The following is a 17,029-nucleotide window of genomic DNA, read 5'->3' on the forward strand; positions in this document are numbered from 1 at the left end:
ATTTAAAAATGGAATTATTTCCCTTTCGTTATTAACTTTTTTTTTTTAATAAATATTTTGTGTTTTATATACATAAGGTACAATTGTTGAATGTTACTGTTTTGATTATATTCGTTGGGGGGCATAATTAAAAAATTAAGAAAGATTAAAATGAAGCGAAATTTAAGTTTCCGTTCCATTTTTACAACAACCGTAAAACAGTGCATACTCAGCAAGTTTTATCATAATTTATAAGCATATTGAAACACTAAATCAACATTTTATTTATTTTTTTGCATAATTAATGATGGAAGTATTTTTCTGTTTATTTTCTTAACATCTGTTAAAAAAAAAAAAATAATTTGTACATTCTCTTGAAAAAAGAATCAAACTTTTCTCTACTTTCACATGTTCCATTTTAACAAACTGAGCCACAGCAACGCGTGGCCGGGTACAGCTAGTATATATATATATATATATATATATATATATATATATATAATTTAAATATTTATTTAAATATTTTTCTATGTGCATAAAATTAAGTAAACTTAACTTAATTCTATGCACGTAGAAAAATATTTAAATAAAAAATATATTTAAATAATAAATTAATTACAAATAATGCGTCCCAAAAATGTGGGGGCGACTAGAATATAAACAAAGGGCAGGTAACCTCTCCCTTAAAAGCACTCAGGGTGTGAAAAAAAAACCCACCACAGTATCGCTTATAAAAATAAATAAATAAACAATTTTTTTATATATAATAAAAAAAAAAATTTTTTTTTTTACACTAGCATTTCAGCTCGGCGTTACCCGGGTGTTTGGATGTGTATGTTGAGCCAGAAAAAAAAAGTGGTAGTAGAAAAGCAGGATCGAACCCGTACCATGAATGAGGAAAAGAACGGGGGGAAAAACTGGCGTCTTTGCTGTTACGACCACCGCCATAGCGGAACTGATTTAAGTTAAAATTAAGGATAGACACTGGAAAGGAGAGAATGAATTTAAAAAATATCGGCGAAAAAAGCGACTTCCCCTGTAGAAAAGTGCTCAGTTGAAGGTGAAGATATTAATGTTTTTAGCCAATTTTTCAATATTTGTCATCTGAAAGGTCGAACTTCAAAACGCTACTGATCTTGACAAAATTCGTCGCTTCTTTCGAAAGTTTTAGGCATGGAAACGCACATACATACATACATTTATATATTGGTAACTAAAAAATTTTCGATCCAAACCCATTAAAAAGCTTGCCCTATCTCTGATTACCCCTTTATGTCAAATTTCAAATGTTTAGACCAGAAATTGTCTGAGTAATTTGGTAGAGACCTCAGAGGTCAATTTTTTAAAAAGCTTTGACCCCTATTATGACTCTTGAACATTTATTGTTTGGGGCTCAAATCAAGTTATTAAGTTAGATCCATGTTCAAGGAACCTATATCTAAATTTTCAAGTGTTTAGACCCAAAATTGTCGGAGGAGTTTGGTAGAGTACTCAAAGATCAAATCGTTGAACTTTGACCTCTTAACAGCCAAATTTCTGGCCGAAAATCGATCACGAATATTTTCCCAAATCTCAGTACCCTGTATATCAAATTTCGAGTCTGCAGACTAAAAATTGACAGAGTTATTGAATAGGGAAATGTACACAGACACACACAGAGACACACACACACAGAGACACGTTCACTTTTATATATATATATATATATATATATATATATATATATATATATATATATATATATATATATAGAGAGAGAGAGAGAGAGAGAGAGAGAGAGAGATTTTCACCCCAAACAAGGCACATTGCCACTTTGATGTAGGGGGCTACTATTAGGGACACAGGCTACATGGGTACTAGGTGGGGATTTGGGCAGCAAGATGTCGGTTCACGTTACACTTGAACTTCTGCATGTCAGCACAGTTGAGGAAACAAGAACCTGGCAGGGAGTTCCAAAGTCTAGCGGTTCTGGGGAAGAAACTACTGGAGTAGAGGGCTCTCTTACATCTAGGGATCTCTACTGTGAAGGGGTGGGATTGTACTGCTTGGGTTTCTCAGTGGTATTTACATAGAGGAGGTGCAAGTGCATGCAGCTCGTCGGAACATACACCGTTAAAGTACTTGTAGAACAGGCAGAGGGATACTACATTGCGTCGATGGGACAGAGGCTGAAGCTTGGATGATAGTTCACGACCTATTAGGTTAGCGACTCTCTTTTGAACCTTTGAGACTAGTAGCAGATGCATCGGCCCAAATATGACAACAATACTCCATACATGGGCGAATGGTGGCCTTATAGAGGTACAGGATACTTTCAGGGGTCAGTAGCTTTCTAGCACGATAGAAAGAACCTACCTTTTTCGCAGCGGTCCTGACAATGCTCTCAAGGTAATTGTTCCAACTCATGTTTCCTGTGAACGTAAGGCCGAGGAGTATATATATATATATATATGTGTGTGTGTGTGTGTGTGTGTGTGTGTGTGTGTGTGTGTGTGTGTGTGTGTGTGAGAGAGAGAGAGAGAGAGATTCGTTTTATTTATTTAAACTAGCCTGGGTGTCCGGCGATGCCTGGGAATTTGTATGTGTTCAGCAAAAAAAAAAAAAAAAGTTGTAGTAGGCATGCAGGCTCGAACTCATGACACGAAGGCGGCAAAGAAAGTGGAGGTGTGTGTAAGGGTGTTGGTTGAGCAAAAAAAAAAAAAAAAAAAAAGGAAAATTGCGAACGAAAAAAAAATGTGGTAGTCAGCAGGCAGGCTCAAACCTGTACCGCGTTCTTACGTGAAAAAAAAAATGACGCGTTAGTTGCTGTACCCATCACCAAACCGAAAGTGACGTAGGTTTAAATTAAGGCTAGACAATCGAAAAAAGGCGATAACTTTCAAAAATATCGGCGAAAAAAGCAACCCTCCATGAAAAAAGTGCCCAGTTGATGGTGAAGGAATTGATGTTTTTGGCCAATTTTTCGATATTTGTCTTCCGAAGGGTCGAGCTTCAAAACGGTACCAATTTCGTGAAAATCCATCGCCTCTGTCGAAAGTTTTTGTGAGACATACATACATACATACATACATACATACATACATACATACATACATTCATGCATGCATTTTAACAGACAGGTGACATTTATATTATAGATAATATTTAGATGGCAACAACAATTATTTTTTTACGGAAGGAAAAAGAACCATTTTCATTAAAATTGGTCCTGACAGATTTATATTCTCTTAAAGCGAATATTATTATTAATAAATTATGCTGATTAATGTAGAAAACACTGGAATGCTTTCCCGTTAGTCGCCTCTAAATGTGTGTTAGATTTCTAGAAAGTGTTGTTTTTTTTTTCATTGATTAAACAAATGCTCTACGTTTGGCATCACTAAATATTAATGTTCCGCATCTTAATTTCGTTTTATTGCACTCTGATGCTTTGCTCATTCAAGACCAACGTTAGAATATTTACAGTGTAAAACCAATAATACATGGGATCGATTTACATTGAAGAGAGTGAACACACATCAACATCCTTCTCTTTTATGGAATAATGTTTCGGTTTGCGGTTTATTTCGAAAATGTCTGCGAAAGTTCATATTTTCGTTTGTTATTTTAAGGTTATATTACAACTTTTAAAATATCCGGTACTTTTGACGACATCGTTGAAATTGTAGAAGTAAACCATAAACGGAAACGTTAATTTCTAAAATGATCGGGAATCGTCGTCGAAATATTTTGTGTAAAAGAATTTATTCTTTGCGATACCCTCGATTTGTTTCGAGTTCTTAGAGTCTAGTTACGTTTAGGAGGTCATAAATAGTGAATAATTCTACACACCATAAATAAAAATGCTCCTCTCTGCCCCCACACATTTAGGAGGTCATAAATAGTGAATAATTCTACACACCATAAATAAAAATGCTCCTCTCTGCCCCCACACATTTAGGAGGTCATAAATAGTGAATAATTCTACACACCATAAATAAAAATGCTCCTCTCTGCCCCCACACATTTAGGAGGTCATAAATAGTGAATAATTCTACACACCATAAATAAAAATGCTCCTCTCTGCCCCCACACATTTAGGAGGTCATAAATAGCGAATAATTCTACACACCATAAATAAAAATGCTCCTCTCTGCCCCCACACATTTAGGAGGTCATAAATAGTGAATAATTCTACACACCGTGAATAACCCCCCCCCCTCTACCTATACGAATAAAAGACTGGTTTTCAATTTAACGAAACCATCATTCATTGATAGCCGACCTTACGAAATATTAACACGAAATTCGATCTATGCACGAATTTATGGAAGATACTATGAAGTTAACTCTTCCAAGACTAAAATTGATATGACCGAATTGGTTAATTGGTTAATACGCATATAACTCTACGCATCATGATACTAGTTGGACCCGTATCCTAGTGCTGGCCGGAAAATTTAAATTAAGATCATAATCATGCGGCAAAAATTTCTACGAATTAGAATTTGCATAAACTGTTAGGTTGATGCAAAAATAATGTTTTCTTTTCTTTTTTTTTACTTTTGATAAAATTCTATTGATTTATGCATCTTGAATGTCAAAGCGAAATTATTGAAAATGAGAATATGATACGAGGGTTGCGACACAAATGGCGATAGCGATCACGGCTCTAGGCTAATAAACAACTGAATAATTAGAAAACGGATTAATGATCGAATAACAAATGAGATAGAATAAACAACAATTGTAATAATATTTTTTGTGTATTGTTGTATGGGAATGTCTTGAGTTAGCAGGTGCGTATTGTTGTATGGGAATGTCTTGAGTTAGCAGGTGCGTATTGTTGTATGGGAATGTCTTGAGTTAGCAGGTGCGTATTGTTGTATGGGAATGTCTTGAGTTAGCAGGTGCGTATGTAGTTCATTTAAGAAATACTGTTTGCTTATTTTTTGGATGAGTTTATATGTAAAACACTGCGTATAAGGAAGATCAATAATCAATCTAGGATTGCGTCACGGGAGCGTGAAAGTTCGTTGGTAGTAAATATAATTCCAACTGCTTGCTAGATGTGGCTTGTTTTTCTTAGTGATGTTGTTGATGTGGCTTGTTTTTCTTAGTGATGTTGTTGATGTGGCTTGTTTTTCTTAGTGATGTTGTTGATGTGGCTCATTATAGTTGCTGTCTCTATGTTTCATATTTGTGAAAGACGATTAGTTTGGCGATATAAAAAAGTAATTGCAGTAATATTTGCTCGAGTTATAATGTACGCTATGTGTAGTTCGTTGGTAGGAAAGCATGGTTTATTCCACCGTGGAAACATGGCTGCGTTATTGAGTATCTGTTCGCGATCCGCTATGCTGCCTCTTTTAAATTCTTTCATAGACAACGTCGTAGAAAGTTTTAGATTCGACCGTTTATTGACGCGCACGCATTCGGTTAGTCAATTTGTACATGGTGGCTAAGTTGCGTATGCATACTTCATTTTGTGTTCTGGCCGAACATCTAAAGATGTTTTAAAATATTATATAGAAAAGAATTCGCTTAGTAATCGAAACATTTCTTTATTAAAAACAACAGAAACGAAAAATAAAATCTAGTAAAAGTGGCCATTTGGCATCATCATCATCATCATCATCATCATCTATATATTCATAAGTTTTGGTTTCGGCTTCGATTCAAGCTGATGTATCCAAGTCGTATAGATATATATTTTTATTTTTGAAATCGCAACTTTATAATATATAAAAATCGATAGAACATTAACTCTATGATAATATATACGCAATCTTCAAGAATTAAAATATCATATTTAAGCGTACTTTACGACAGAGCTACGGCGGGCGCCCCTTCTAGCTTAGATAAATACTTTTGCAATTTAAACAAAAAAGCTACAATAATATATCAGAGCGTCTCCATTTACGCTGAACCTCTAGATCCATATATTACATATGAATATAGAATTTCCACACTTACAGGTAGTCCTGTATAGATCCAAATATGTTATCGTAGCATCATTGGTTAATTTTCTGGTTATAATTCTTCCTAAAATGGCATCAAGTACTTACGGGAGGGAACACGAGAAAGTTGCCAATATCCTAAGTGAAAGTGATTTTCTGTAAACTGAATTCGAACTTGAAACACCCAGGTCGTCAGTCTGTGCCGTTAACCACTAGACACCACCACTTTCCTTTATCATAGTTAGACAAGTTTAGTGATGGCCAGATTGATGAGAGAAAAGTTTACAGAAAATGATATAAAGAGAAAGGAAAAAAAAATAAACGATGAAAGCATCCAAGGTGTGAGGTAGGTGTGTAGTTTATAGACGAGAATCAAAGTTGACTAAGAAATGTGGTAAACATATGTGATGCTAATCTGATTAGAAATGGGGACAACATATATGAAGATTGTCTGCCGATAAAAATTAGACCAGCAAGCCCGGTTCTTGTAGCATCGTATGAAATTAAAGTAGACGAATAAGACAGCAATAGTATTTCTTTACTTTCAACATGTAGGCAGCATTCGTTGTTCTTGGGTATTGTCGGTTTTATTACGACATTCAAAGATTGGTGTGGATATGCGCAGACTGCCACTCTATTTCTAAACACATAACCAAATCTGAACGGAAGTTTCAGTAACGCTTTAGTCTCTTCCATATTATGACTTTTTTCATGACTTTAAATATTGTAGGGAAAATGATAAAGAATCGTTTTAAATAGTAGCAGCAGATTAAAACGAATACATGAAAACATTACTGAGCATACGCGTGAATCAGACCAAACTCTCACTCATTTGAAAATCGCTATGCTGTTAATTTAAAATCTGGCAATCCATATAGAAGAGAAATGCCTTAAAAGACACCAAATAGATTAGCGGGAAATTCTTTAAAACATGTAATTAAAAATACTAAAATAACTTTTTCCTTTTAAACTTTTATTAAATAGCAATTCCAAGATTTACGCATAAAGAAATAAAATAATTGTTACACAATGTACATTTGCAAGTTTCGTTTAAGATTTTAATTTACGCCATGGCGTCTTAAGAACAAGATGCACCTACTTTTAAATATAAACTATGCTGGAAAATGTTTTTAATGGTGAAATATATTGCTTTCCATAATTTTTTTTATTTAATCACTGATGGTTGTATTTTCATCAATTTAATTTTCAAAACATAACCGAGACAAATAGATCATATATACAAAAATACATTTATATTTTTATTTTTGTGAAGTTTAATTTAATATTAACTCATTTCAAAATATCTCTCTCTCTTTCTTTCTCTCTCTCTCTCTCTCTCTCTCTCTCTCTCTCTCATATACCTGCTCTGTTTACTCATTAAGCACTCTTTGGTAGACACATGTTGTTTCATTTGATGTACTTCTCGAAAACTAAAATCTACTGGCTATATATATATATATATATATATATATATATATATATATATAGAGAGAGAGAGAGAGAGAGAGAGAGAGAGAAAGAGAGAGAGAAAGGAACAAACCGTATATCGTCGGAATACTATTTCCATTATTCTCATTAGATATATATATATATATATATATATATATATATATATATATATATATATATATATATATATAGTAATGTAATATTTCTCAAAGTTCCAAATATCAAGTTTTTTCATTACTGTGAAAATGTATCCATTACCATATTGTTTCGTATTGCAACTAACAAATCTGTAAAATTATGTTATTGTTGCATATTTAGTCACGTAATTATCAGATTTTTACCTTAAAAACTTATACAAACACCATTTTGATCAACTTACATGGTTCATGCACCGACCCTCTCTGCCATTCCTTCTCGCAAATTTGTAATGTTTGATATTGACTCATACTACATTTCTATTTCCCTTAGTTTATTTGATAAGGCCTTGAAATTAGCAAAGCAGGAAGCAATAATTACTAAACAAAAATTAGAAATAATAAAGCAAGAAGAACCCTGATTAGCTATGACAATGGATTATGAACAAGAAAAAATAGACATCTTAATTTTGACATCACAATGGATCCACAGATTCTGCACACGTAACAGATGTGGTAGGTCTGTACATTTTGAATAAACAAAACAAAAATCTCAGAGTTGAACTGGGGCTCATATCGATATGGCGCACTGTTTTGTCAACTCAAACGATAGAATACGAGAAAAAACAGGTAAAAAGGAAATCAGTTTTTAGTGGAATGAACCTGAAAATAACTATAAATATAAATCACAAAATCGTAAACGTTTTAGGCATAGCATTTAACATCGACAGTTGCACATTTGAACCTTACTAAACTAACTAAACTTTATTCTATACTATTTGCCCGGGTTTTGGGATGTGTGTGCTGAGACAAAAAAGGTGGTAGTAGGCAGGCAGGCTCGAACCCATGACGCGAAAGTAGAAAAAAAAGTGAAAGTGAAAGAAAACCTGACATCTTACCGTTATGCTATGACGCAAGAGGAAGTGAAAAGCATTCCAATTTAGCGATGTCAATCAAAAAGTTAACTTACAGAAATGAATAGTTAAATGAATGAGTTCATGCAGGCGCAAAAATGAACATCTGGCTTAAGTTAAGAATCACGCACTTTACTCTGGCTGTAGGCCAGGTTCTGCCGTATCTGTTTCCCCACAAAAAAGATGGAGACGTTTGCTTCGATTAGTTTCGCTTTATTTATAGACAAACAAATAATGGAAAGGATGGGATGGAGGGAATTTTTTAAAAATCGATCAAAATAAATGCAGAGACGACGTCGGTTTTCGAATCTGAGATATTATAATCTAAGAAACTTCTAAATAAATGTAACCGCGTCGAGAACCTCCACGAAAAAATCCTTTCGTGGACATACTAAAACGCGCCTGCCCATTTTGCCTTTTATATAATAGACCTTTTATATATTAAATGTACTATAAATCCAATCATCCCAAATCTATGAAAAGGCAATCATACTAAGCATTTCCAGAAGATTTTCTAAACTATCGAAAAATGGACAACTGTTTGATAAAAATAAAGAACACAATAATCAGAACACAATGGACAAATTAATTAAAGATAACGAAGTAAAAATAAACAAAAACAAATGTTATATAAGTTGAACGGATCTAGAAAAAGAAATAGTAAAATTCGAACTAAAGATAATCTAATTCAAAAGAAAAATTGTAAGGAAGAAAAACAGATGGAATAACCAAATCTGGTTTAATCAACCTTTTAGAGTTATATAAAAAAATGACATTCTGAACGAATTTTACCAAATTAATGACAAAAATTTTCCACCGGGAAGCAAATGTGGGAAAATTATTAACAAGAGCAGTAGAATTACATATTTACATCAAATAACTAAGCTAATAAGCCCCAACAATACAAAATTAAATAAAATCGGTGACAACAGAATTACTGAATTACAGATATCTAATAGAAGAAAATAGTGTAACTGTAGAAATCCTGATGAATGCCAACTTAATGAAAAGTGATTAACCTCTGATATTGTATATAAATGTGAAGTTATTACAGAATTACTGCAACAGATGAAATAGCAAGATATGTGATCAAGGTTTACTCCTCTAAATCAGCCGTTTTCTCTCTATTTCCATACATATTAACAGGGTAACCTCAAGAAAGATGTACTCTTTACCATGCACATACTTAGGATCCATAGAGTGCCAATTTAATGATAGATACCAGTTAACCAGTTAATATTTTTAAAGTTAACTACGGAAAATTAAAGCAGGACTGTGAAAGATGAAAACAACAATAACGAAGAAATCATTAGCAATAATGGAATCAATAATAAAAATAAAAACTTGGTGATTGCGTTAGAGAAGTTAAGCAAAAATAAAACTGCATATAAATTAAAATGGTTTATAGTTGGGAGGACACGCAAATATAAATCGTATAAAACAAACAGATGTAACCTTTGTATTTTCGAAGCTTACAACATATTAACATCGAAGGATGATTTACTAAATAAGCGCCAAGACGTAATTCAAGAATGTTTGCATATGAACAGATATTGTTGTCCCGGCTTAAACCGGATCAAATATGATAATTTAAATCAAATAGTAATAGAAGAGAGGCTAACCAGGATCGGATTATAACATAAGTTCAATTTATAGCAATTAAGTAAAATATAAATAAATTATGGAAACCAAATATTTAAATCCTAATCGCAATTACATTATGTTAGATCAAACGTAATCTAAAGATATAGTAAAACCGCATATAGAACAAAAACATAACATTCAAGAAACATAATAGAATGAATAACATCAGTATCATAAACATATAGGACCCTGATAACCATAATTTATCAATGATAATTAACTCCATAAATTGATAAATGCTGATATACTAAACGTAGAATAAAAAAAGGTTATTCATTTAATATAACCGTATGGCAAGCACAGCAGCTTAATCGGAAAAGCATAAATATATATGAGCACATATAGAATTTTAGGTAAAATTAATATAAGGGAACTGAAATTTAAGATATACAGTATAAGTTGTGAAATAATAAGTAATACTTGGTATAGTCAATTAATATTAATTTTAAAAAATAGAAATGAAGCCAAATACTCATAGCCTTTAAACGTGAATCGAGTCACCATAATAATATGAAAATAACTAAATATCTTATGAGAAAACAATCAACTTTAGAAAATGTCAATTTGTAAAACAGATATTAAATACTTAGAACAAACATATTTGACGAATGTTTGATCGATACAATTTGAATATCATTTCTACCAGAATTTACAACCACAAAAATAAATGCAACTAGAATAAATACTTACCAAGCAATGACAAAACCTTACGATTAACTATACTTATAGTTAGGCAATCATTAATTAGTATAAATTAAGGTTAAAAACACCGACAAATAAGAAATCTTATTGGCGGGAAAATAGAACTTATAGAATATCAATAAAAAGGGACGTCATGAGTGGAGCAGAGGGAATGACAAGTTGGCACGAAGAATGGAATTAAGATATAGTAGTATTAACAAATATGAATAAATGTATTAGGTGGGATTACAATATGAACCGCATTAAATTTAGTAGATGTAAGATTATTTAACAGCAAATAGATCCAGTTAGTGTAAACAGGTTTATCAAACACGTTAATAAATAACTATTAATAATATAACACAAAATAAATATAAAATATATGTTGGAAAAAAAAAACTTTTTATAACTTAATGGAAGGATTTAAACACTTAAGTTCAATAATCTGATAAATATTTGAACAATGGAATATGCATGGTTAAATACTAATTTAATATAATAAGGAGAAAAGATGGAGAAAGAATGGATAAGTGATTATAAATATCCATATAATATTTGACTTAAAACCGCAAATAACATGAAATGAAAAATTAATTAAAATGGGTTAGAAAAATAAGATAACTTAAAGAAAGAATAAAGAACAGATTCAGTCATTTAAATACATATACACATAATAAATAATATTTTAACCAGTGACGAAGCTAACAAGACTTGTAGAATTAATTAAAATTCAACTATCAACTACACCTCCGAAGAATGTAAACAAAATAAAAAATTTAAAAAGTCATGGAGTTCCGTATTTAAGGCAAATTACTTACTAAGAATACACTAACTGGAAAATAAACTATAAATATAGTAATTATAATTAAAAATAGGACTTGAAGAATGGTAAAATAAAAAAAATAAAAACAAGCTAATAAAAATGTGTAAACAAAATAAAAATATCACAATAATACAAAAAAAAAACACAAAAATAATTAATATAAGTTAAAATAAATTTAGTATTACCATAATCTTCAAGACGAGAAGAAACGGCAGAGCGGGTCGATTACATGGACCATGTAAGACGTCCAAAATGGTGCTTTTATTAGTTTTTTTAAAAGTGAACATGTGATAAGTACGTGATTAAATATGCAGCAATAACATAATTTTGCAGACTTGTTTGTCGTAATAAGAAATAATATTGTAATAGATACAGTTCAAAAAGTAATAAATGACCACCTGAGAAAACTTTATATTTGGAACTTGGAGAATTATTCTATTACACTATATATGCTCTGGAACTCAATAAAAGGCATTCATTGAGCTTGGACTGTTTTCAAAATTTATAAAATATATATGAAAATTTATTTCATTGCAAAAAACTTTATTTATGAGAAAGATTTTTTGAATCCATTACGATTGATATATAAAAACTTGTGGTTCTGTTTAGGGAGTTACAATATTACGATGAAAGAGTCCTGGTGTTCACTGCAAGCGATTAAACTATGTATGTGCTGTTCCATGTAATCCACGTGTATTTGTGTCGTCCATTTTGGGCTGAATTAAATTGGTGGCACTTTAGCACTTAGTGCACATCCTCTGCATGCTTCCACCTTTTCTTCAATATCCTTGTCCATGTTTTTCCAGTACACATATGAACTTACTTGTACTTGTACTTGTACTTGAAACGACATTCACCCTGGAGGAGTTTAGTCGGCTTCATGAAGATGCACATCTCGTACCGCTGCGGCCCAAGCCCGGCGATCGGAGGCAAGATCCCGAGTGAGCAATAGCCAGTCACGTCTCCAACAAGACACGCCATAGATGAGCGGGCCCGAAATAAGCTCAGCGTCGGTTTTGATAGTCCCGAGCCACGTTCTTAGCTGGCCACCGACACGTTTTTTCCAGCCGGGTAGAGGACATGGGGAGATAGCCTCGTGGATAAAGACCCCTGCATCACAGCGAGAGGCATGGCCGAACCATCGAAGGCGTCGGGCCCGCAGTAGGTCAGTAATTGCCTGGAGATTGCAGTGACGCCGGACTTCTTTGTTGGCGACGAAATCCAAGGGATGGACATGGAGAATGCAGCGGAGATTGTAGTGGTCGAAAACTTCTACGTGTCGCAGATCCGCTTTCCGTATGGGCCAGGTCTCACATCCATACAAAAGTATTGAGCGGACGAGGGCCTGGTAGATTCGTATTTTTGTCCTCAGACGTATTTCAGGCCGTGACCATAATCACCTTTGGAGTCGACAAAAGGCAGCTCGTGCGGTATTAATGCGCGCTTCAATCTCATTCATGCCTTGACCGGTACCAATGAACGTGCAGCCCAGGTATTTGAAACTATCCGTCTCCTCGAGGGTTTCCCCGTTGAGAGTGACGGAGGACCTTTCTGCTTGGGGGATGCCAGCCGATAGAATCTTCGTCTTGCTGGCGTTGATTCTCATGCCGATGGCAGCTGCCTTCTCCTGGATTCGGTTCAGCACCGTCTGTATGTCTCTGTAGCTCTCCCCGAGAACCGCAATATCGTCCACGTAGTCCAAATCGGTGAGATGAAAGTTACGCCCCACCATGACGCCAGGGTATCCAGGCAGCGCCTGCTCCATGATCCAATCAATAGCGTAATTGAAAAGGGTGAGCGAGAGCGCGCATCCCTTGCGGACACCACTGCTGACGTTGAAGAAAGAGGAGTCCTGGCCATAACAGCGGACACACGTGCGAGTCCGATGGTAGTAGGTCTTGATCAAGTTGAGTAGCTTCGGGGGGATACCATCTGCTTCCATCACTCTCCACAGGGTACCGCGGTCGACCGAGTCAAAAGCGGCAGCGAAGTCGATAAAGCATACGATTGTACGCTGTTGGTAGCACCAGCGCTATTCCAAGGCTCGCCTCAGCGTGAATATTTGGTCGACGCATCCGCGGACAGGTCGGAATCCGCATTGGTTAGGACGAGTCCTTCTGTCCCTTTCGTATTGAAACCGTCTCAGAATGAGGATAGTGAAGACTTTGGCAGCGACATCTATAAGGCTGATGCCTCTGTAGTTACTACATGTCCGTTTGTCACCCTTCTTAAAAAAGGGAAGAAGGATGGCGTCACTCCAATCTTGGGGAATCTCCCCACTATTCCAAATCTCAGAAATCAGTTGGTGTAGGCGAGGGGTTAATTCATCGATTCCGGTCTTGTAGACCTCAGCCGGGATACCGTCCTCGCCTGGAGCTTTGTTATTCTTCAACTTGGCAATGACGGCTCTGATTTCTTCATGGCTGGGGGTATCCGACGAGCAATTGTAGAGATCTGCAGCGGTGGGGGTGTTTTGACCTGGTATTGTAGGTGGAGGCTGGTGGTTCAAGAGTTCACAGAAGTGCTCGTGCCACCGATCCAATCGTGCGTTTAGCTCAGTAATGATTTCACCTCCACTGTTGTGGATGGATTCGCTCACGGATGACCTCGTCTGTGTGCTGGACTTCAATAGTTGATATAACTTGCGGGAGTCCCCTACCGAGGCCGCATGTTCCATGTCAGTTGCGATATTGTGCCAGTAGACATTGCGGTCGTTGCGGGCAGAGTGCGTTGTTTCTCGGCAAAGGCGACGATAGTTAGCATCTCCGTTGAGTCTGGCACGTTTAGCCTCCTCACCCAATTTCACCGTTCGACTTGAGATCCAGTCCTTTTGACGACGCTTTGTGAAACCCACAGTGTTGGCCGCTGCTTCAGTGACGTCCTTTTTGAGTGCTTTCCATATATCTTCCACCGATTCTTCTGGTTGTAAACCATTGAATCGGTTGCGTAGGTCCAGTCGAAACTGAGTCGCAGTGTCGTCCACTTTCAGCTTTGTGATATCAAGACGTTTTTGACGGGAAACGTGTTTGTTGGCCTTCAGACGCATTGTGAGCTTGGCTCTAACAAGTACATGATCCGATCCATGGGTATTTCCTGTTTCAGCACCTCTGTAAGCGCGGCAGTCACGCATATTGCTTACCCAGCGTTTGCGTATCAAAATGTAGTCTATCACCGTCATTCGAGTACCACGTCACCAGATGATGATTTGGATGCTGAAACTTCGTATTGGAGACAATGAGGTGATTGTTCATCGCAAAGTTAATGATACGTTCGCCATTGGCACAGTGATTCCCGACGCCAAATGGGCCCAGCGTAGATCTTGTTTGAGCATCCGCCTTGCCAGTTCTGCCATTCCAATCACCTGCTATGACAAGCATGTCGCCGGCGGGGGTTCCGTTGACGGCAGCTTGTAATTCGTTGTAGAAGGTATCCTTTATAGCGTCGGCTGAGTCTAGCGTGGGTGCATAGACTGCGATGACAGAGACGTTGTGGATAACTCCTTTTAGCCGAATTCGGGCAAGACGAGGGAAAATGGGTTCCCAGTCCAAAAGAGATTTTGTGCGCGGTCGCTCAGAGCGATTCTGACGCCATACAGTCCTAAGTTGTCTGTTACCCCACTGTGATAGAGGTGGTAGGAAGTATCTTCTTGTGGTACCTTGATGGATTGGTGACCACTGTCCGGTACTCTGACCTCAGACAAGCATGCGACGTCCACCTTGTATTGGTGTAGAGAGCATACCGTTAGGGCTTGTGCCGCCTCAGATCTCAGGGTCGGACGTTCCAACAGGCGAAGAAGTAGTTCTGTCTTCTTCGAAGCATTCTGGCTTGCAAATTTAACACTTGTTCCACCGGGTGAACAAGCGCGTTGGCTCCCGCATACGCCGTAGTAGGGTCCGCAGTTGTATAATTGTGCATATTTCTCATGAAGTTTCTTGGCGGTAGTAACCACAGGCGGACGCCAGTCACAAGTGTACACTGTGGGTGTGTGCCCAGGAACGGATATCCTTGCCGCTGATTGTCAGCAGACGCAGAGGGATAGTCCGACCATGGAGCCGCCGATTATCGACAGTCGTTCCATGGGTTTGAAGACAGGTTGCCGCAAGTTCCTTGCAGACGCAGACTATCACCAGGCGCCGCCGGTTGCTGGCAGACGCAGTTGGATTTAAGAGCAGACGAACAGTTATAGCGCTGAACACTCGCTTGCATTCCCGCTCATTCGGTGTTAACCGGTCTCGCGACGTGGACGCATGGGCATGAATTTGTCTGTCAGAAGTTATAAGTGACACACGCCTTATGGAACCATTTTATAGCGCAGTGGGGGCTCATACCCATATGCCCAGCTCCGGCATAACAGACCATTTGAGACACATATGAATGCATTAAACTTTTCATTCTGATGGCACCAGGGTGCCCTGTGTAGAAAATCCGTTAAGGTTTTCTTTTGGAGGGTCACTGGAACAACTACTCTCTCCCGATACAATAATGCATGGTCGTATGTTAAGAATCACTCTGCTACTTGTTCATCAGTTTGCAGTTTTTCCTTTGTTTATCTTATAAAATCGTCACTTTCGACTTCTTTCTTTATATCATCCAGAGTAATGGGAAGTTCTTTCACAGTGTTACATAGAATCGAACTACAATCTCTCTATAATCTTAGTGATGCAATCACCAAGTCTTCAAGTGGTTCACCATTCCTTAGTGTTATCGGGGATAAGCCATCTGCGTATCTTAACTTCTTTAACGGAAGGAACTCCATATCAAAGTCATAATTTAGTAGAATTGTCCCCATCTTTGGAGCCTGTTTACTGGATGTGTAGGCAACCCTTTCTTTAAGCCAAAGATAGAGATCAGCAGTTTTTGGTTCGAAATGTCTTCCATGGAGAAATCTGTGAAATCTTGTTACCGCTAAAATGATACTAAAGGATTCTTTCTCTATCTGGGAATAATTCCTTTCAGCAGGTAATAGGGTTCTCGACGCGTGTGCTGTCGGTTTTGTAGAACCGTCAGGCATTTTATGCAGGATACACGCACCGATTCCATATGTGCACGTGTCATTTGCGATGATAATAGCTAAATCTGGGACCTGTTTTAGCTTTTCGAACACCAAGGAGAGCCAAGATTTCAAGGTAGAAAAATACTAGTTTGTTGAAGTTGGCCCTTTATCCAAAGGAGATCTTTGTGCATCCTTTTTCGAATCCATACGTCGCTAATGTGCTCTTGTTTAGGGAGTCAACATATTAAGATGAAAGAGTCCTGGTGTTCACTGCAAGTGGTTAAACTACGCGTGTGCTCTCGGCATTTATTTGATTCCCCACAAAAATAAAATGTGACACAAGGTCGTTTTTAATGCGAGAGAAAACTAGCTACCTCTAAAAGGAAGCACTTTGGCAGTATGCAAAAATAAAATTGTTATAGTATAGAAAGGTTTCCCCATCCATTGATTAAGAACAATTTAATTTGGGTGCA

The 17,029-nt window shown here is 36.6% G+C and overlaps 1 protein-coding gene across 1 annotated transcript; it reads right to left on the minus strand.

Moving 5' to 3' along the window:
• Window positions 1-10,265: 10,265 nt before the first annotated feature.
• LOC145261165 (uncharacterized) lies at window positions 10,266-14,741 on the minus strand. Its single transcript, XM_080119487.1, has 2 exons — window positions 13,925-14,741; window positions 10,266-10,306 (listed from the first exon to the last, which is right to left on the minus strand). Exons 1-2 carry the CDS (start codon window positions 14,739-14,741, stop codon window positions 10,266-10,268), a joined length of 858 nt encoding a protein of 285 aa, XP_079975613.1.
• Window positions 14,742-17,029: the final 2,288 nt, after the last annotated feature.

The sequence above is a fragment of the Euprymna scolopes genome, chromosome 37, assembly GCF_053919585.1.
Source record: "Euprymna scolopes isolate OS-2025 chromosome 37, ASM5391958v1, whole genome shotgun sequence".
In the NCBI taxonomy this organism is placed as follows: Eukaryota; Metazoa; Mollusca; class Cephalopoda; order Sepiida; family Sepiolidae; genus Euprymna; species Euprymna scolopes.

Bases quoted from the DNA above. Each gene is read 5' to 3' on its own strand.
- LOC145261165 (XM_080119487.1), bottom strand. From the start codon at position 14,741: ATGACGGTGATAGACTACATTTTGATACGCAAACGCTGGGTAAGCAAT. The intron at 10,307-13,924 runs GTATCCCGGCTG...TTCTACGTTTAG, and splicing joins CAAAGCTCCAGGCGAGGACG to TATATCAGCATTTATCAATT.